A 21,583-nucleotide genomic window follows, 5' to 3' on the forward strand; every position below is an offset into this window, starting at 1 on the left:
TTATCCAATTTTTCTATTTATTTTTATCTATTTAAATAATATATCATTTCTATTTTATTTATTTTATACATCTATCATTTATATAAAAAAAAAATCTATTAATTCTACTTCATTTCATTTCTATTTCAAATTCAAAATAAAAATATTAAGGGGTCTAACTCGGTTTTCATCCATGCATGCTCAATAAATGTTGTAAACTCTTAGTAACTACGGATAAAAAAATTGACAATAAAAAATAAATGATAGTCCCATGGAGAATAAATATTAATCTTTATTTTGCTTGTATGGATGCAATTATGTGAAGATTAATTATTTCCCTAGGCAGCTTTGGACTCCAGACCAATGAAAATCATGAATACTTTGAATCTTTACAACTACTTGCTTGACGCTACGAATAATAATATCCAACCGTCATCGATATTTTAAGATCTTTACAATAATAATGAGTGTCTAGTGACCCACCATCCGCATCAATCAACAGGAACATGAAAAATGTTGCATATCGCTGAGAGATAATAGCTAATTATCCATCCACTATGCTCTTGACCAGCGACTTATATTATTATTAAGGTAAACTTTTAAAGGAGTTTTGACCAGCTAATTGCTCTTGACCTTCCTGAGAGTTAAATTTTAATTTTCTAAGCCAATTCCATAAATTTTTGCTTACGGCTTGATAGTTGGTACCAAAAGAAAATGATGAGATGCAAAATCGGTTTGTTTAACCATATCCAAATCGACGTGTAAGTTGTGTAATGCTGCCAAAAACGCGAAAATTGGAAAAATTAAGGTCCAAGACCTATAATTCAGACTCAATATTGCTTTGTTGGATGGATAGGCAATGAAGCCACTTGGACTGGGTGGTGTCGACTTTTCCGTTTTTGTTTGCTAGTGAAAACACCAAGCGTATAATGCATACTAGAACTTGTTGAGTAGACGAAAGAATTTGGTTCCAAAGTTTGTAGGGTATTTTTGGTTTGGCATGTGAATCAGCATGTGCATAAAATGAGACATCGAGTGGAAACAACAGAATCTAGCTCGTTTTCATGAATTGGCACTGTCTTTCCTTGTCTACCTATCTTGCAAAGCAACTATTTCATCCTCCACTCTTTCAAGTTACAACTACCAGCCCCTTTTTTAGATTACGCACGTAAAACATGAGTAATCTATTGCTTTATCAAAACATTTATCTATGAGATTCAGTTAATTGTGGTCCACAAATGACGAATTTAATATCTTACTTACAAAGGGCAAGCAAACTATTGTTTCATTTCCCTCGTTTTCGACAACAACCTTGAGAATTGGAGAAATATTTACAAAGTCTTACCCATTTTTTGTTAGTCCAACCAAACACTCAAAACATGGGACCAATATAAGCATATAACTTGAAAGAAAAAACAATTAAATTTTTAAATATTAATTAACATTTGGGCAATATTCCTCTACAAGAAGTACTTGTAAGAACGCAACATTTCAATTTTGAAATCAATGAATAAAGAATCGTCTAAATGTGTAATGTCCTACAAAGCATGTGCCCTCGCCCTATACAATTGTCCCTCATGCTTAATAATGAATCATCTTATATACTCATTTGAGGTTAATTACGCTATATGTTCCCAAGAGTAACAACCGAGCAGGGAACAAAAGCAACACAAACAAATGCATATGTTGGGATGTAACAACCCTACTGAACCTTTTCAGGGATTCTCTCCCTGTTTGTATCACGCCGGAGAAGGGTGACTGGCGTTGACCCACATTGATTGATATCATGGACCTCCCAGCAACAATGCTGGTATCAACTCCACGAGGTAATAAAAGAGGCCACCACACCTTGCGCCGTTGCTCTCTCTTGGCTTTACGGATCTGGTTAAGTTCTTGGCGGATCACAGTTCTCACAGATTTTAAGTAGGAATTCATGTCATGATCTCTTTGTACACTTCCTCCAGATCCATAAGCAGATCGGTCACTTAATATCTCAAGTGGATGAGGTGAGTTCAAGAAGACCATCTGAGCAGCTCGGAGCTGCTTCTCTGTGTCATTGGATTCTGATAAAGGACAACACAAAAGATATAGACCACTGCCTGATGGCAGGAGATGATGGCTTGGTGAAAACTTCTCATCAGGCTGCAGAATCAGCAGATTACCCATTGGTGCATATAGTAGCTTCTGCAGTAAAATAATTCACGAAGAAGTCATTCAGAGATTTATATGAAAGAAATTTCTTTATCCACTTCAAAACTTTTTGAAAACCAGAACTTTACCTGTTTATTGAGACAAGGATGACTACGGAAGTTCCCATTGACAGCTTTCAATAGTTCTGCAACATGATTAGGGTAATTGCAAGAAAATGCTCGTGGTACTATGTCTCTGTGCATTGTAATTGCTTGAACATGGCTCTTAGGCAAACCTAACTTTTCTAGCAGACTATCACCTCCACACATGATGGATGGGGAACCAAATGTTATCACAGGAAGTAGAGAGGAGATCGGCACTTCATGCCTTATCAACAGCATGAGATTCACAAGTAATGCCAAGCTTCCACCAAGGGAATGCCCAGTGAACCGAAAAGTAGCACGAGAGCCTCGAGATTTTAGGTGAGCATGTACCTCTGGCAACATCTGTTGATATATCCCTTTAGCAGCCTCGTATATACCTCTGTGCACAAGTACATCTAAACCCTGGGCAAAAATGTGTACATCAATATGTCAATTTCAGGATAGATAATTAGATACACAATAAGAAAGATTCAAAAGTATTTATTTATAACCGTAAAAAGAATGAAATTCCCCTATAACAAGAATGACATGAGAAAAACTACTTTAGTATGCAATATAGACAATTACCTCAAATTTAATCGGCTCAAAAAGTAGGTTTGCTTGCCAGGAAGCCAATGTCTCAGAACCCTACATATATTTATTAATTAAACCTAATAAGAAAAGGCACTACAGAAAATATGCATCCAAAACTGGCAGTGAATTACAGACAGTCTAAAATATCATCAGATAAATAACGCAAATAAATGTTGGGAACCACAATAATAATGATTTTATCATATATAAGCTCACAAATTCTCGCAAATCACAGCAAACTTACAAGTACAATTATAGTGCACAAAGCAATAACATGCCCTCAATTAATTCTCCCTACCTGAATAACAAAAAATCTTGTACCACTCTGGTCATTATCACAGACAAACCATTCACAGGGTGTTGAATGTGAAGAGTTCAGATCATCTGCAACAGCTTGCTTTACTTCCTCCTTTGCTGCAACCACTGCTGTCACCGAATCAGTAGTTGCCATCAAAGATGCCACCTCTGTGTTTAGCATGTTAACACTGTCAAGGCTTTCATTGTTCCCTGCAAGTGAACCTTCACCAGCCACAGCATTTGAGGATTTCAATGGAAATATGCTTCTAGTCTGAGAATGCAGATAAGTGGCAGCAGAGGCGGCAATATTATAAGCAGCAGTTGCACTTATCTTGTATTCACCGTTCTTAGGATCCTTTCTCTCTTCTTTTTCGTCTACCTTCTCATCAGTTTGAACTTTCTGGGGATCCTTTTCAGCTGTTGCTGCCACTGCCAATTCCTTCTTCTCTATTGATGAAGTTACAAAGCGCAGACCATAATGTTTCAAGAGCTTCCCTGGCTAAATTATCAAATCCAAATATTATAAATTAGTGTTTTATATGCATTTTTGTAGAAAATCAAATTCCTAGATTTATCAATCAATTTCAGAACATGTCATTTGAATAAAAACCAATAACAGAGCTGTACAAAAACATGATATAGTTATAAAAAGTAAATGGTAAAAAAACATAGCCCCACCAACATACTATCCTTGCAGAACTATTCGCTCAACATCGATCAGATCACATAAATAATAAGTATTCTGTTGTTGTTATAAATTACTTTCATCCTAGTTAAATTAGAAAACTCAGACACAAAATGAAACAAGTGTCATAAGTTCATAACAAGGCACTTCCGATTTAGATTAATGCTTCATGAAGTTTAAACTTAAACCCTTCCATAGGTTTTTGAAAAGTTAGACAAATCATAACCCACAGAATCTTCAAGCAATCAATGTGTGCTAGATTCAGATAAGTTCAGTACAAGACAAGATCTGAGGTCTAAAAAATCTATGAATCAGGCTCAAAACAATAAAAAAGCACAAATAGAAAACAAAAGAAGAATGAAACCGACCAAATCCTACGGTTTACCAAAATTAAAAGAGGAAGATCTCAAGTCTCATACTTTGATTCTAGGTATATCGTAAGCCAAGTTCCCCAAGTGTGACATCTGAGCGTACAATCTAGATTCGGCTAACGATACCCTCCGAAGCATTCTCGAAAACGAGCCTCTATCGAATTGAGCCTCCTCTACTTCATCGCAAGCATCACATTCACACACCTCCTCCTCCTCCTCGTAATTGGTTTGAGTTTGATCACGAACCGATCCCTCCTCTTCATCGCGCTGTTTCCCCTCCCACAGGGACTTCACATGCAGAATCTTCAAAACCCAGTTTCCGGTCTGCCGTTCCGTTCCGTCATCTCCAACGGCCTTCGCTTCGGCGTTGTTGTCCGACAAAACGGCGTCGTCGAGGGCCAACCCCTTGTACCTGCTGTTGTTCCCCCGAGGCCAGAGAGATTCCAAAGGGTACCAAAAGGAAAATCTCGAAAACACCGACCTCTGCGGCGGTTTATCCGATGCGGAGCGCCCCACCGTGCTCACCTGGGAAGGATTGGCACGTGCGTCCAGCGACCCACTAATAGAGATCGTGGGAACTATCCCAGATTTTAAACACATAGTTTCCATTCTTCTTAGGAAACAAACACAATGTCCACAACAACGATGATTTCTTCTTTTTTAATTTGCTTCAAATGTTCAGCGTTTCGCAGTTTGGTTTAGTTACTTCTTCACTGTGGTTTAATTTAATGTTCTTCTTCAAAACGAGAGAGAGAGAGAGAGAGAGCATTTAAAGAAGGGCAACCGAAAAAGGCACAATAAAATTAATAATTCTCACAATTAGCTATGGTACTACGTGTGTCTACTTCTGGTGACGTGTTTCTTGGTGTTAAATAGACAAAATAGTGTTCTCTGGAGCGACGGCGTCGTTCTGATGAAGGGGGGATTTTCCGTGTTTGGTTTGGGAATTGCGATTTGAGAGTAGAAAAAAGCGCGTGCATCTCTGACAGCTTCCAAACTTTTAGATGAAAGTGCCACGTCATAGGTAGATGCAGTGCACGCGTACTTCTGGTGACGTGTCGGTAAAAGCATTAATAGTTCTGCTTCCTATTGTTTCTATTCTGGAGGATCGCCCTGTGCGTCACGGGTAATATCGGTTGCTACTAAACGCCATACCCGTCACAATAACACTTTCCTTGTTCAAAACGCAGATTTTAAATATTTAATAGTCAATTTTCATTTTAATTTAGCATCTCTTTTTTATTTTAACAATGTTCTCTCGAGGCCACTTTTTTTCCCTATGCTGCATGCCCGCATTCCTATTATATTAAATTTGATATATTACAAATTTATGTTATTATGAATGGATGTGTTTATTAGTTTTAGTTTAATATTTTTTTCTAAATACATGTCCATATATGTAATTATTTTATTTCTTATGCCTCAATTATTTATGGAAATATGATAATTTGATATCCTATTTTTTTTTATTTTATGGAGTCATATTCTAATAATACAAACTTGTAAAAATATTGGTATCATCACATCTGTGTGTTCATATTTTTATTTCGCATTTTTTTACTAAAATTAAAATATTTTTAGAATTTATTTCATAATACATTGGTAAGTATATACTAATATTCGTTTAATATGATTTTTGAATATTGTATGCATGTCAATAGTACAATGGTATAAAGAAGTGTAATTACTATATACACAAACATAAAAAATATGATCGAAATAATTTGTTGGTGTTGCCCCTATCTGTCTCCATATTTATTGTGCTAAAATTATAACTCATTCGTGTTGTGCAAGTGTGTTTGCATTTTATTTCATTATCACATCTAAGATGCATCCCATGTATGAGATTCTAATTGGGAAAATGTTTTTTTATAAGCTTTTGTATTGAACTTCTTCTTTCCCACATTATTGCAAATTGGTGGGGAATTTTGACCATCATCGTGTTTGGTAGGTTCAATAGTATTCCCAATGCACATGTTTTGGCATAAATGTAGAACCTTTGTGATATCAAATAAAAGAGACTTAACAATACATGTAAAAATGATTTGTGCCTTGATACTTTTTTGAACAACAATAAGTATTTGATGAAAATCTCCTCCTAATACCATTACTTTTTCCCCAAATAGAGCATCACAATCTAGAATATCCTTTAATGAATGTTCTAATGCTTCTAAAGCATATCCCTTTGTCAAGGGTGTTTCTTTTCAAATTGTTGTTGTTTCTCTAATTAGCTTTGCAAGATTAGACTGTTTACTTATTGAGCAAAATGAATCTACCTTTACAATAGATATCTTAAATAGAGAATGTGTAATCCGACCACCATATAACAGTGTCACAACTATCCCAAATAAGACAGTTGTTAAGATAATTTGACCTTCACTTCTTGAATTTGCAATTAAAGTGCAATAGAGGAATGTTTCACCTGTTTCTCTTGGACCACCACAAAAAAAAAAAAAAAAAAAAAACTTGACTTTGTTTATGATGGATAACCTCCATAATGGCATTAGAAGCAATTAATTGGTCATTATTTAACTTTTGTATACATTGCACATCTTCATAATCTTAAAATCAATTTGTGTCTTGTAAGCATATATTTTTATTAATTTAAGAAAAATATATATTTTTTTAAAAAAAGCTTTCAAGAAGCTGTTGGAAAAAGTAATTATTTCTTCAAAATAAATTAATTCAACACGAACTGAGTAGTAAGATAAGGGTTCATTGGTTTAAGCTCTTAAAAAAATGATTTTCAGAATGTGTAAAAATGCAATTTAGTTTTTAGAGCTACTGGGACGGTTTATTTTTATTTTTTTAATGAAAAATTACTATAATTACTTTTGAACATTTAGTATGCTTGTATAAGTTTATGAAAAATATAAAAAAATAGATTTATGATTATTTTAAACTGTTTTAAGTAGTTCTTGAAAAAAATGCAACTGTATTTAACTCAGAAATTAAAAGTACGTTTACATTGGTAATAAAAAAAGTAGCTTTGGGTTTTTATAAAATCTCTAAAAACATATAAATTACTTTTAATATTCCTTTAATTTAAAACCATATTGTTTAAAAACCTAAACAAACGGCTCTGAAACTTTTGAAACAAGTTAGGAACATCAAAAGGATTTTTTGTAGATGTGCAAGTGTCGGCAAAAGGATTTGCCTACAATCCAGGTTGCCTATAGTACATCAAGAAATTAAATTATCTTCGCTTTAAAGGTGTTATTTCTACATTTGTGTTCGAGGATAATGGTAACCATCACAAGAAACATGTACAAAAAAAGGCAAGCTGGTTCATAAATTTAGGAGCATAAGATTTAATCCTTTTTTATTCATGTTTTACAAATAGTTTATCTTAAATAAGGCGGTTTGTTTTGAAAGAAAATCGATTCTTTTAAAATATTTTTTTGAATTAGACTACTCAAACAAAACTTATCTTTAGAAGCTATAGATACTTATTAAACTAGAAAAATGAGTCTATGCTAGTGTTGCTTGGCGACTCGTTTGCTAAATCAACCTAGAATAACGTGACTTTTGTCGTGCGAAACAAGTAATACTGATTTTCATCTAATCAAGTTGGATAATCTCAATTTCAGCATATAAAACCTACTCTTTATTGTTCCAAGTTACCACCATAACAAATAGAAATTTCAGCGAGACAGCCAACTATAAGTTTGATGTCATTAGCAAAGAGCAAACTTATTCTCTGCAACCCACTAGCTTCTCCCTATTTTCTCTCATTTTTAAGTGTGTGATCAACCATGACCGAGTAACTGAGCAGCACTAACTCGAGTAATGATTTCAGACACGGCACAAAGTCAATGTAAGAAAGGTCTTCTAAGCTTCTTCGTATCTTGACAAAAAATAATAACATGCCAAGAAGACATGCTTCAACGTTGTATAAGAAAAAAATAACTAACAAGAGGGAGACAGGAAACTCAAGCTTTACTATTACTATAACTATAACCACCTAATCATGTTACATGAGGACATAATGAGCAAAATAACACGTATCCTGTATTCTAATCAATAATTGCTATTATATTTGTTTTCTGCTCCTCTGTTAGTGAGTTTGGGAACAGAACCTCAAACGTGACGTAAAGATCTCCTTTCTTTGTGCTCATATGCAGTGGCATGCCCTCTCCTTTGAACTTCCTCACTTGCTTTGGATTTGTGATTCCCTAATGATCAAAAGAAGTCTGTCAGATATGTGCCTTTTCTTACACAAAGTTAAATTTCGTATCAATTCCAATGTGACCTGCAACAAGGTTACTTTATGCTCACCTTCGTGCTTATGTCCACCAGATGCTCATCTAGGTGTTTAACAGTCTTCTCAAAGCCAACAAGTGCTTGAACCTGAAGATATATTTTAAAAAATAAAAATGCACATAGAATTTTAAGGACAACAAGAGACGAGTTAATGGTTTTCAAAATCACAAAATGTTTTAATTCCTCGAATAGATTAGTATACTTTCCTACGGATAAAAAAAAATACTGTTAGTCTACTGTTACATGCCTTGAACCTGTCCAATATAGCTAGGAACATGGTACAGATCATGCAATTGATATTTGATAACAATACAAAGTTGCGAATTATTGTAATGTTTACCAGTGTTATAGTGACAGTGGTGTGCAAGTCATTGCCTTCCCTTCTGAAGAGGTCATGGGGTGCTGTTCGGATACGAATCTGCTTAAAATACCATATATATTGTAAGCAAACTGCACGTTACCATGCATACAAAACAGTTGTTATAAAAACATGAAAAAACTAAGTTACTAACCCTTAGATCTCCAGACTCTCCATCAATTATGGGCTCACCATCCTCAAAAAATAGCACTTCCTGTAAAGGGACAAAAACTGGTGACTCAACTGCACCACTAATGATGCAAATTTAAATTTGAAAAGGGGGATGCTTTTAGCAAGCTTCCTTCACAAACAATTAGCACACCATTATGACAAAATAGAGGGTGTGAAAATGGAGTGAAAGCTTTTGATTTGTCCTCGTTGATTGGAGAGGATGCAAAATGGTTTTCTGCTCAACTTTCTTGCTAAGGAAAACTAAATAAATTTGTGATGAAATTGAAACAAAATACATTCCTAAGCACATTTTTATTGCACCAAGCAAGTGCATACAATTTAGGAGGTGTTTGGTTTGACTTTTGTTTTCACTTTCGGTTGATATTCTTTTTATTAATAACAAAAATTGAACATGCCTTCATTTAGATTCATATTTCCAAATTTCATAAAGGAGATGACGAAAACAACACTTTGGTGTTTTCATTATTTCCTTCAAACAACACCTTAATTTGTGTCTTCAGCTTAATCTAGAACACCCTTTCAAATCGGAAATTGGCCTTCTACATCTTGGTATTTCTTCAGAAATTAGAATTTGATGCACTTAAAACAATCCCTTAACTTCTCTATTTCTATTTCCATGAGCTCTGTCTATATAGATCTCTCTCTTTCAAGCAGACAAGCAAAGAAAAACATTTTTTTGGATAACCAACCCCTGCTCGAACACTTTATTTTTTCTAGACTTCTACTATAGCTCTGGAGTTCCTTGATGGATTGGACTAAAAAATAGCAACAAAGGGCTCCACTAATCGATATAGAACGAATGATGACATCATTCAATCAGATTCGATGCATGTACTCGTGTTAAATAGTTAAAACAGTTACATTTTATCTTTTCATGTGCACCCATATTTTTCAACAGTGAAATCCAAATTTTCTTGTGCTAGCCTATATTGAGCCACTGTCCAGTTTGTGCTCTAATGGTCATCAGAAAACTCTAAAAATGTGTTTGATGGTCTTTTCCCCTTATTTTTAATGTTGATAAATAAATAAATGTACAAATTTGCACACATTGTAATTCTTGCAGGATTTATCGGTTGAAATTGAAGTGAAATCGTGGAACGGAATTTATAAAATTCAGAGTACAATTCAAACATACAATGGTGTATGATAATGATTTCGAATCAATTCAAACTCAAATAGAGTTTAGATCAGACTCATTAATTATATCTTAATTCCAATTTTATTATCCAATGGAGTCCTAGTGTCTTCAGAATTTGGATGGACAAGATTTGACTTACCTTGTGATAGGAACCTAAACTATATGTGAAGACCGAAAATTGGAAAGAAAGTGATGAATAAAGACACAGATGAAAAATTCTGTTAATTCAGTTATGTGTAGATACAAGGAGATAAAACTCTCAAGGTAGTAGTGGCCCTTCAAAACTGATTAACTCAGTTAGCTAACAACTAGTCCAACTATTCCTATTCTTCACAACTACTACCTTAACTCAAATTTCTAACTAACTGTTGCTGTAACCAATTGTGTTAACTACCAAAACCAACTTGCTATCCTAGTGTTTATTCCTTGTGTATACACATTCCAAACCTTATTTTGTGGCTTGAGACCTATGCCTCACACCTTATAGAGACGAGCTTATATAAAAAGGGATGTAAGACATGATACTATTCATTATTTCCCATTGCTTAAAGTTTTTATATATAAACTTTGCTGAAAGATTACCTGCCCATCTTGCATGCCTTTCTCAATATCAACAGTGATGAAATGACCATCTCTTTCATATTTAACATTTGGACATTTGTCACAGACCTGAACAGGTAAATTAAGAAATAGGAGTGAAAATTTCCAGACATGTTTAGCAATAGGAATAAAATAAACCTGTGCATACCCCCTCTCCCAAATAAAAGAGAAGAACAATTGTCAGGTCTTGAAAATTAGCTAGAAGTTTCAGATACAAACAATGTCATCTAGGAAGAATTTGTGTATTTGTATTATAAAGTATGCATCCCAATGAGAAGACAAAAAAAACAAGAAAAAGATCCATCCTTTTAACATTCTTAAAGATGTTTTACCTGCTCCGTGAACTGTTGAAACATCCCAGGACCTATTTGCTTGTGATAAAGCTCATTTCTACAGTTACAGAGTCTCTTCCCAGATGCTGGCTTTAAAACATTTTTCTCCCTCCAAACCTGATAATAAAAATGTAAGAACCAAGGGTCATAAAGGAGAGATTGAGAAGCAATCGCCTAATACCTGAGAACTTTTATACTACTAACAAACCAGAGTGCTGAACAAATAATAATAGCAAATAGATAATACTGCCAAACTTTACAGTGAGTGTATTCTAATTACTTCAATTTAATTTTATTTCCATCTATATCCGAGGCACAAAATGCCATTGATGTTAAAAAAATAAGAGACATGACACACATACCAGCCTATCATAATCTCACTTGAATGTATCTCATGAACAGATATACAAATCTAATGCATGGAAATGCAACAAGAGAAGAGTGGTTATAGATAATTAGATATGACCTCACCTTTAAGGAACCTCCCATGTACAAATCCTCGAGCGTTGCATCCAATTCAACAAGCACATCATCACCTTTCACAATTCTCTCTTCCTCCTCCATTGGACCTCCCCCGAAGAAGCTGAAAGAAGCATCCACAGTAAACTAAGAAACACAAATTCAACACTCAAACCCACTGAACAAGAACACAAATTTCGTGCATGTTTGGTTTAACAGTGGGTGTTTGGTTTAACATTAGGAGACTCTCAAACGGTTCGTTGAATCAAAAGTTCTGAATTGGTACTTGTAATAAAACGTGCATGGGAGCGTGTGCCTAAAGTTAAAGCAAACACAGTCAAAATATTTACAAATTGACACACTCACTAACATAAAGCGACTTACGAGGCGAAAATGTCTTGGAATTCCATTCCCATTCCGCCACCACCTCTGCCGCCTCCGGCAGCATGCTGTTTCAAGCCCTCTTCGCCGTACCTATCGTAAATGCTTCTCCTCTCGCTGTCCGAGAGTACTTCATACGCTATATATTGATTCAACAATATAACAACAAAACATGAATTAATTAATAAAATAAGAAAATAGGAAAATTGATATACCTACCATTGTTAATTTCGGCAAATCTCTTATTGGCTTCTTGGTTGCCAGGGTTCTTATCGGGATGGTACTTTAACGCCAGCTTCCTGTACGCTCTCTTTATCTGCTCCTCCGACGCGCCTTTCGGGATTTCAAGTACGTCGTAATAGCTCTTTCTGTCCAAAAACATTCATAAATTAACAACAAAACTTGCATTGCAAGTTGTGTTGTGTGTCCTCGTTCCTTGCGATCATTGGTCTGGAGAGAATAATAAGAAAACAAATAGTGGAGCAGAGAGAAGTAATACCCGGCAATGGCGTAGAGAGAATAACACAGAAGCCATAGGAGGAACAAGAGGTTGGCTCTTGGACTAGCCATGGGAGGAAAATTGGATCTTGTTACGAGATTCAGACTTGCGAGGATAAACCAAATCAAATCAAACGTAAATATATGTATGTGTTGGTGGCAGGGGTGGGATTAAGTTCCTGAAACTGAAACTGATTCCGCGCAGGACTAAGATTTAGTGTGTTTTGGATGAGTGAAAAAATTGATTTTGAAATAATATGTTTTATATTTAGATGTTTTATTATAAAATTAACTTAGGATTAAAATTTATTATAAAATTTTAAATTTAATATAAAAGTTACTTAAAAGTTATTTTAATCTAAAATTAATTTTAAATTTTTTTTACGGTGAAACAAACATATAAAAATGTATCAAATTAATTATGAGCTTAAAATTAATTTCCAGAACCACGTACACTTTGTATGTTCCTACCAATATACTAATCCTACATTTACACGTTGGATATGGATACTCTATTCTCTCCCGTTTTTCCCCCATTCACATGGAGTGTTCATACGTTTGAGCCAAAAATCATCTGATCCAAAGATCAAAAGAAATTAAGGTTCCGTTTGGATCACTCTCTAAATAATTGATCGATCCAATGTAATGCAGTTTTTACTAACACATTTTACATGCATTTTAAATTTTCCTATTTATATAGATCCCAAGATTTTTTCTTTCAAAAGCTGAACTAAATACAAAACAGAGACAAGCATCAAAGCCCTAAGGTCTACAAGTATATGGGGCTTGAAAGCTAACTACAAGCAACGCAAAGACCTTAAAGTCAGGGGCTTGCTATTGGCACCCCTCATTACTATTTAAACCTTCCAAAAATGTTATTATTTATGTTGACGAAAATGCTTTCACAATAAAATAAGTTTTCATTATGTATTTCTATGATATACATCACAAAAACTTATTTCCACTGTGTAATTGAGTGTGAGCAGTTTTCGTTGTAATCTGAAGAAAAAAAAGTTCAAACTAACTCTCCATCGAATAAGTAAATTGATCTTTTTTATTTGGGTACATGAGAGAAAAGAAAGAAAAAGAAAAAAAAAGCAAAAACTATCCTGGAGGTACGACACAACCAACGAGTCAACTAATGAACGAAGGGGGCTCATGCATCACAAGAAGACCATCATCCTCCGTAGCAACCATCTTATGAAGGGCATCATCGCATTGATTCCCCTCTCTTAAGATGTGATGAATCTCGCGAACCCAATCTCTCGTGAAGAGGTGCTTAGCTTCCAAAAGCTCATTCCAAACATATGAAACACCGACATAGAGGATAGATCCTAAATTTTATGAGTCCATAACAAAATACTAATTAAGACTCTCTTATATTTAAATATTTAATAATAGATATATAATATCATAATATATATATATATATATATATATATATATATTATTTTACTAAACAGATAACATGATTTCAATAAATTTAAAAAATATATATCATTTTTTATTTTACTCTTATATTATTGTCTATTCTTTAATTTATATCTCTAAAAAAATTAGATACACATAAATATTTATATACAAAGTAGATATGACAAAGAAACAAGTTGAAAAGTGGATATGACTCTCTTGATTCTTATCCACCAATAAGGTAAGAATGTTTTTAAAAAATGTAATATTAAATTTTTAAAATTAATTCACTTTATCGAATTTGGGTAAATTCACACGGATATATTTTTAAAATATTAATTATATTTATATTTAATTTATTTTTTATATTTGGTGTCATAAAGAAAATTCTTTATCTTCATCATTATCATTTATGATTGACAAAATATCATTACATATTAAAGTTGACGTATATTTTGTTCTTTAAGGAAATATTAATTTTAAATCTTATTTTCTTTATAATTTTAATTTTTGTATGTGTTTCTTTGACAAGTTGGTATATCTTAGAATTGAAAATTCAATCAATGTGAATTTATGATTGTAAAACATTAAAAAAATTAATTGAGTGATATTTTTTTAATAACATGTCACATTTTAATCTGAATATAAAAAAGACATAAAACAAATAACAACTTCAATTTATTTATAAAAATAATATAGAATAACATAAAAAGAATATTACAAAATTATAATTTTTTAAAATTTTGAATCCATTTAGTCATTGGTCAACTATCATTGCACCTTTGGAAGACTATATTATCTTAGAATATATGTTTGATCTAATTTAATCCCAAAAACTAGTTCATAAGTAAAAGATGTCTCTCACTTATATATTTTATCTTAGTCTTATTTGTAGCCGGTGTGAAACCTAGATTTTTTTTTCTTTTCAATATACCTCCTCAGACAATCACGTCCAAATATTTATTTTTGGGCTTGATGCGTGGATATTATGGTGGATGATGCTTTTAATGGATATAGGATAAGTTTTTATACCATATTACATTTTTATCATTTGTCTCTTGACTGAACCTGAATGCAAACACTCCCCACAACAGATTCCTAGCTTGGTTCTCAAAAATTAACCTATCGCGAGCACACCACGCATTCCAAATAACTATCGAGATGATTATCCCGTGCTGATAAACCTTCCTCCTTAACCAACCCAACAAGGACGTATCCCCCATCCCTCCTTGAAGAATATCCAACCCAGACCCAGCAGACCTGACCCAAAACAATGAACAATCGTTTCCTGGACACCTTCACACCTAGGGCATAAAGACGACACGTTAATGCCTCTCCCAGTAAGCACCTCAAGAAAAACTGAACATTCGCCTGAAGGGGGAGCTTCCAAATCCAACTCCAAAGCTCATTCTCCATATTCTCAGTAAGACCATTAAGTCAGCTATAAGCATACTTCGTTGTATACAAGCCCTACGTATTCCAGTTCCATATCCAAACATCAGGCATGCTTGGAACAAACTTGGGGCACAAGGTTAGGATATTCTGCTTAACATCATCAGGAAGCAAAGTGTAATTAAAGCTTCTCCAACCTCCAACCATCTTCCTCCCAAAGGTCTTGGACTGTATACCCCACATCATGAATATCCACCCAAGGCACCTAAGTAGCCATCGGTTCCTTAAGAACCCAAGAGTCATACAAAATATCCAGACTCTCTCTCCCATCTTGATAGAGAACCCTTCATCCAAACAATCCATAGCTTTAGTGATCGAGTTCCATGTCAGAGAGCCCTTCTTATGTCTAGTCGAGAAAAATTGATCTTTAATTGAATCATATAATCTTATTACTAGAATTTTTATTAAAATATCCTTTTTGTACATCATGTATTTATTTATTCATGAAATTTAAACTCTATTGTAGTTTAATAGATACAAAATTTGTTTTTATTAAATTTGTAAGATGATAAATAATAAGTTTACAGTCAAACGATTTACTACATATCTTAAAACTATGTAATCTTATTAATAAAAATGGTATTAAAACTATGTAATCTTATTAATAAAAATGGTAGTATATCATATCATAATAAAATTTATCAACTAAAAAGTGACACTAATTATAAATTTGGGCTCCTTATCTTGTTTCAATTTATAATTTTTGTCTTTCTATTTTTTACAAATTCACACTTTAAGTCCAATTCTTAATTTTGTTTATATTTTTTATTTTTTATATTTTAATTTATTAAATTATTTTTATGATATTTTAAATGAATATATTAAGTCTAATTTTAATAGAACAAAAAATACCTATGCAAAATTAAAAATTAGACAAAAGTTATAAATTTTTTAAAATAAAATAGAAAAACAAAAACACTTATTATTTGGGAACCTAAGGCAACCACCTCACCGACAGTATCAAAAAGAGATCATTTGGATTTTGTGAAAGTGACTTGTAACCTTTGAATGAACTTTTCTACCTATTTAATAAATTGATTTCATTTTGGACAAATTGGAAACGATGTTAAATATCTAGAAAGAAACTTAATGGTCTGTCTGATAGGAAAAAAAGTGAGAGAACAAAAAAATATGACTTATAAAGTATTTTTTTTTCTGTTTGATTGGAAAAAAATAAAAGAAAATTTGAATTTTAAAAAAATTAAAATTTTTCTTCTTTTCAATTCAAATTTCAATTTTTTTTTCTTATTTTATTTTCATCCAACCAAATGGACAATAAATGATCAAGTTAGATCAATTATGCTTTCATGGGTTATTTATTAAACGAAATAAACAATATCATGTGTAGATTTTTAAAGTATTTTAATTAAATTAAGCATAAAGTAATTACCTCTGCATTAGTTAAATACATTTTCTATCATTACCTTAAATTAATTAAAAATTATAAAATCCTATAAGTCTCACTTCTCATTTCATAAGTTTTACATGCAATTTATTAAGGGAAGTATATTATTAAATTAGGATTTTAAAAAACTTCTTTTAGCATAAAAAATTCTTTGGGCTTTAAAAGAATTTGTGAGAATATAACAAGTTTTAAAAAAATTTAGAAGACTTTTATGATTTAAGTTTTATAATTTAAATTTTAACGGATTTGTAAAATATAAATTCATAAAATTGAGAAGAACTTTATGGATTTATAAAAGTTTAAAGAATTCCAAGAATTTTAGAAAACATTTAAAATTATAAAAGTCTATAAAAAATAATACATAATATGTAAATTCTTTTTTTACTCATAAAAATTTAACGAACCTTTATATCCTTAATTTTTTCATGAAAAAAAAAATAGTGAGTCACGTGAACTTTTTTTATATCTTATTCGATTCAACTTTTGAATACAATAAATCTTATTCAATTAACAATTGAAACTAATAAATCAGGTTTTGTTATTGCAAGTTTTTTTTTACAACAAATGATAATTTTTTAAAGGCAAAATAAAATATAGTACTAGCTATCAAAACAAAACATCCACAAGTCATGAGGAAATGCACACTCCAAATTCTTGGTTGAGTTCTGAGTTTATACAATAACTACTTTCATGAACAAGTTTTAATAGATAAGATAAATTTTAAATAGTTCCATTTGTCATTGTTCAAAATGAAGTTATTCCTTATCAACCAAATTCCCTAACATGTTGTATGCCAGCGTACCTTTCTGGTGTTGAAGCAAACTCCCATCTGAGTATACAATTAAAAATGATTGTATTTGTATTAATAATGAAAAATTGAATAAACCACAAGGAGTACCATAAACAACTACATATATAGAGTCCCCATGGGTTAAAATGTCTACATGTCCATAATAATAACAAATGATTGTATTTATATTTTAATAATTAATGAAAAGTTGTTACACAGAAGCAAGAGGAGAAGCAATTTGTACACAATAATGATAAATTAACATGTGATTATTGAAAATTATCAAGATATTGAAGGTTATGAAGTATTATACATGAATACTTATATTGTTAAGAAAGAGAAAATGAATTATGAGTAACCAGAGAAAAAAAAACTCCAAGAAAGTCTCAAGATTTTTTTTTGTGGGATTATTTGATGTATATTTTTTTATTGAAAAGTCACATGAAATCCAATAAAATCTATATTAAAAAAGAATCCATCAAAATCTTTATATTTTTTTTAATACCAAATGATTTTTTTAAAGTTATAAAAAATCTTAATTAAATATCATTAGATTTTATTCTATTTCTAAAAAGTTATAATTAAATACCACAAAACTTATTTATCACATTTGAAAATCATGATTGAATACCTCAAAATCCTAATTCAATATACCCTATAAGAATATGATATAGAATACGTTGCTAGCACCCATATTTTTAGGTTACAAAAAGCTTTAATTGGTTGTTGTTGGGTTACAGAATGATGGAAATGAAAAACTACAGGACACAAGGAAGAAAATAAATACATTGAAATTAAGAATTGATGAGCGGTGAATTATATATATATATATATATATATATATATATATATATATATATATATATATATATATATATATATATATATATATATATATATATATATATTCCCATGTGGAAACCATGAATTTGAATTGTCCTTTTAGTCCCAACCGTGTGAAGGATGTCATGGAACATAATGTGTTATTTAAGCATTTCTTATACCATTAATTAATTAGGGTTAGCGAAATGACTAATTTAATTGATACAATTTACATTTTCAACAATTAATTATTTTGACATTCTAATAGTTTGGGAGTCAAATTCACATTAGGTTGCAATTTTTAAAACTAAAATAATTCACTCTTTTTTATTGTTGGATGAATTATATATTAAATATATAATATGTCAATACTTTATTCTTGCTTAATTATATAATTTTTTTCTCAATCAAGATTAATGTATGATTTTACTCCCTTCATGATTTGTTTACTCAATTCCTCATTTTATTTTAATGAGCAAATTACATCGACTTTCCTTGTATTTAAATTTTATTACACTCACACTCCTTTCATTAAAATATATTTCTTTTAAAATGTATTTGGATGAGAGAATTCAAAATTATGAGAAAATTTTAAATTCTAAGAATTTTAAATATTTCAATTGAAATTCTTTTATTTTTAAAATTTTGTGTTTGGATAAAAAAAATTAAAGTTATGAGGTTAAAAAAATGAATGAAAAAAGAAGAAAAAATATGATTCGTGTGCTAATTATACGTGTTCGTCTACACTTACACTGATTGATGTTCCACGAGCTCAGACGGTGTTTCTTGGAAAAGACTGTAGGAAGAGAATTTCAATTTCTCATGAAGTTGAAATTTCATAATTTTAGTTATTTAAAATTCTATTTTAAAATTTCAAAATTTTAAATTCTTAAAAAAAACATCCAAACAATGAATTTTATATTGCAGAAATTCAAATTCTCTAATAAATTATTTTCTTCAGTTAAAATTTTCTATCCAAATGCACTTTTACTAAAGTTATTAAGTTTTGAGCAAAATATCCAAAAAAATCCTTCCACTTAACCTTCATGCTTTGCCTCTTCATCTTCATCCTGATCCTCTTTACCCAACTTCATCCATAACCAGGACCACCACACTTTGTGTCGCACTTTGTCCCCAACCACCACTCACCGCACAGCCTCACCTCCACAACCCACTCACCTCACCGCTCCCCAACTACCACTACTCAACACTTCAGGTGTTCTTGAACCTATTTGTTGAAAGCAAAAATATCAAATTGTGTCCATGAAGAAGATAAGGGCATTTTTGGCTAAAATTTTCATTAAATTGCATGTGCAAGACACATGATGTCCTGGAGTTAATGGGGCCAAGGGGTGTCTGCAATGAATTTTTCACAACGAAGTGAGTTTATGTAAGGTTCCAAAAATGATAGAGCATGAGTGTAATAAGTCCTAAATGCATGAGACAAGTGTAACTTGCTCTATTTTAATTGGCTCTAATAAATTTGAGTTACTTCTTCTTTACCTGCAACCCTCAAATCCTTAGTTTTTTACTGATCAAATGACAAGAGATCTAAATAATTTTAAATTATATTAATTTAAAAGGTTGATGACCGATTAAATTTAAGCAAGATTTTAAGGTGTAGGGTTAAGGTTTTAAAGAAGAAATTTTTAGATTTTGAGTAAAATCTGATTTTTTTTTATGAGTGATTTTTGAGTAGGAAAGGGTATAAAGTAATTTAATGCCACATTAGTCATAGAGAAAAAAAAATCCTTTATTTAATAAAATATTTTTAAAGTAATAAAAATGATATACTAGTAACATTCATCTAGTGATTAATTAATTATTTTTGACTATTTCTTAAGATTTGAGTTAAACTTAATTTACCTCTACAAAAATCAGCTTGTGAGTTATGTAAGAATGCAATCAAAAGAGGTGGTCATAATACAAAAATATCTTATTAAAATGTTAATCTTTTAGAATAAACTGAATCTATTCATACTTACTAAGGTTTTTTTTTTTTTTGGTAACAAATTCATACTACTACTTACTAAATGTTTGGAACTATATTACAAACAAAACATCAGAAGAATGTCCCTATCAAACACTTCCAATTCCAAGAAGTAATCCATTAGCTAATATTGTCGGTTGGTTAGATTGGATGATGCAAGCAACTAGAAACTGGCAAAGAACTGGGAGCAGCCCAGAATTTCAGACCAAGGAGCACCAACGTTACACTTCCCATCACAAAAACCACAAATTCAACGTATGAACATAGGGGCCGTTTGCTACAAGAAATTTTTAGTTTTTCAAGTTGGGAACGATAGTCTCTTATATTTGATTTAGAATTGTTTGACTTGAGACAAATAAAATAAAATAATTGTCATTAAATAAACTTAATTAAATACAATGTTGATTATTTTATTTTGTAAAATTTGTAATTTTGGTTATCATTTTTTAAAATATAAATATTTGGTTCATGTTTTAAAAAATAAGTAACTTTGATCTAATTATCTTTAATTTTGTCTATATTTATTTTTTTATTTCTTACACTATAATTAATTAAATTATTTCTTGATGTTAATTTAATTGAATATGTTAGGTTTATGGTTAATTACATTAATTCTATATAATTACCAACATGGTGATTGATAAAATCTTATCTTTTAAACATATACTAAAAAATTCGGTCCTGGATTCATACGAACAGAAAAAATATATATCGAAACCTTAAATAAATGTCGCTAACTAAAAAAGTAGTCATTCACTTCTGATTAAGAAATATTCTGCATTTTTTTTTAAAAAATAGTGCTAAAGAAATGATGAAGACATAGTGTGAGAATGACATTAATTAATGAAAATTGTATATAGTTGATGCATTTCAATTATGTGCAATAATTTAATATATATTCATAAATATATAAATTTGTGCATTGTACAAATATTTAATATTTTAAAACAAAGACGTGCCACATGCATGTCCATTAAATTAATGAGAATGTACCTTTTAACTATCCGTATAAAATGTCAGACAAAAAAAAAAACAGTCCCTATAAAAAAGATTTGAGTGTTCATAAAAAAAATGAGTACAATTAGTAAAGTTTATTTGGGTATTCTTGTTATTATGATATTCATATAAAATAATACTCAACGAAATTCTTCTTTTTTTATTCATATAAAATTTATATTGACAATTTATTTTTATAACTGTAATTTCTGAAAAAGAAACCAGTTATTTTAATTGAATGACATAAGTAATTTTTGTAATTAGAAAACTTTCCTTTTCTTACCTACCATTAGAGCGT

The 21,583-nt window shown here is 31.4% G+C and overlaps 1 protein-coding gene and 1 pseudogene across 2 annotated transcripts; both read right to left on the minus strand.

Moving 5' to 3' along the window:
* Window positions 1-1,382: 1,382 nt before the first annotated feature.
* Window positions 1,383-5,029, minus strand: LOC114378546 (annotated as a pseudogene). Its single transcript, XR_003659368.1, has 6 exons — window positions 4,248-5,029; window positions 3,145-3,642; window positions 2,841-2,900; window positions 2,259-2,675; window positions 2,076-2,163; window positions 1,383-2,019 (listed from the first exon to the last, which is right to left on the minus strand). The product of XR_003659368.1 is annotated as a phospholipase A1 PLIP2, chloroplastic-like (transcript).
* A 2,986-nt stretch (window positions 5,030-8,015) lies between these two features.
* Window positions 8,016-12,632, minus strand: LOC114370327 (dnaJ protein ERDJ3B-like). Its single transcript, XM_028327642.1, has 10 exons — window positions 12,422-12,632; window positions 12,142-12,290; window positions 11,926-12,061; window positions 11,554-11,665; window positions 11,083-11,199; window positions 10,733-10,819; window positions 8,975-9,034; window positions 8,803-8,880; window positions 8,478-8,549; window positions 8,016-8,374 (listed from the first exon to the last, which is right to left on the minus strand). The coding sequence occupies exons 1-10, from the start codon at window positions 12,490-12,492 to the stop codon at window positions 8,216-8,218; spliced, it is 1,041 nt and encodes a 346-aa protein (XP_028183443.1). The 5' UTR covers window positions 12,493-12,632; the 3' UTR covers window positions 8,016-8,215.
* Window positions 12,633-21,583: the final 8,951 nt, after the last annotated feature.

The sequence above is a fragment of the Glycine soja genome, chromosome 2, assembly GCF_004193775.1.
Source record: "Glycine soja cultivar W05 chromosome 2, ASM419377v2, whole genome shotgun sequence".
Classification (NCBI taxonomy): Eukaryota; Viridiplantae; Streptophyta; class Magnoliopsida; order Fabales; family Fabaceae; genus Glycine; species Glycine soja.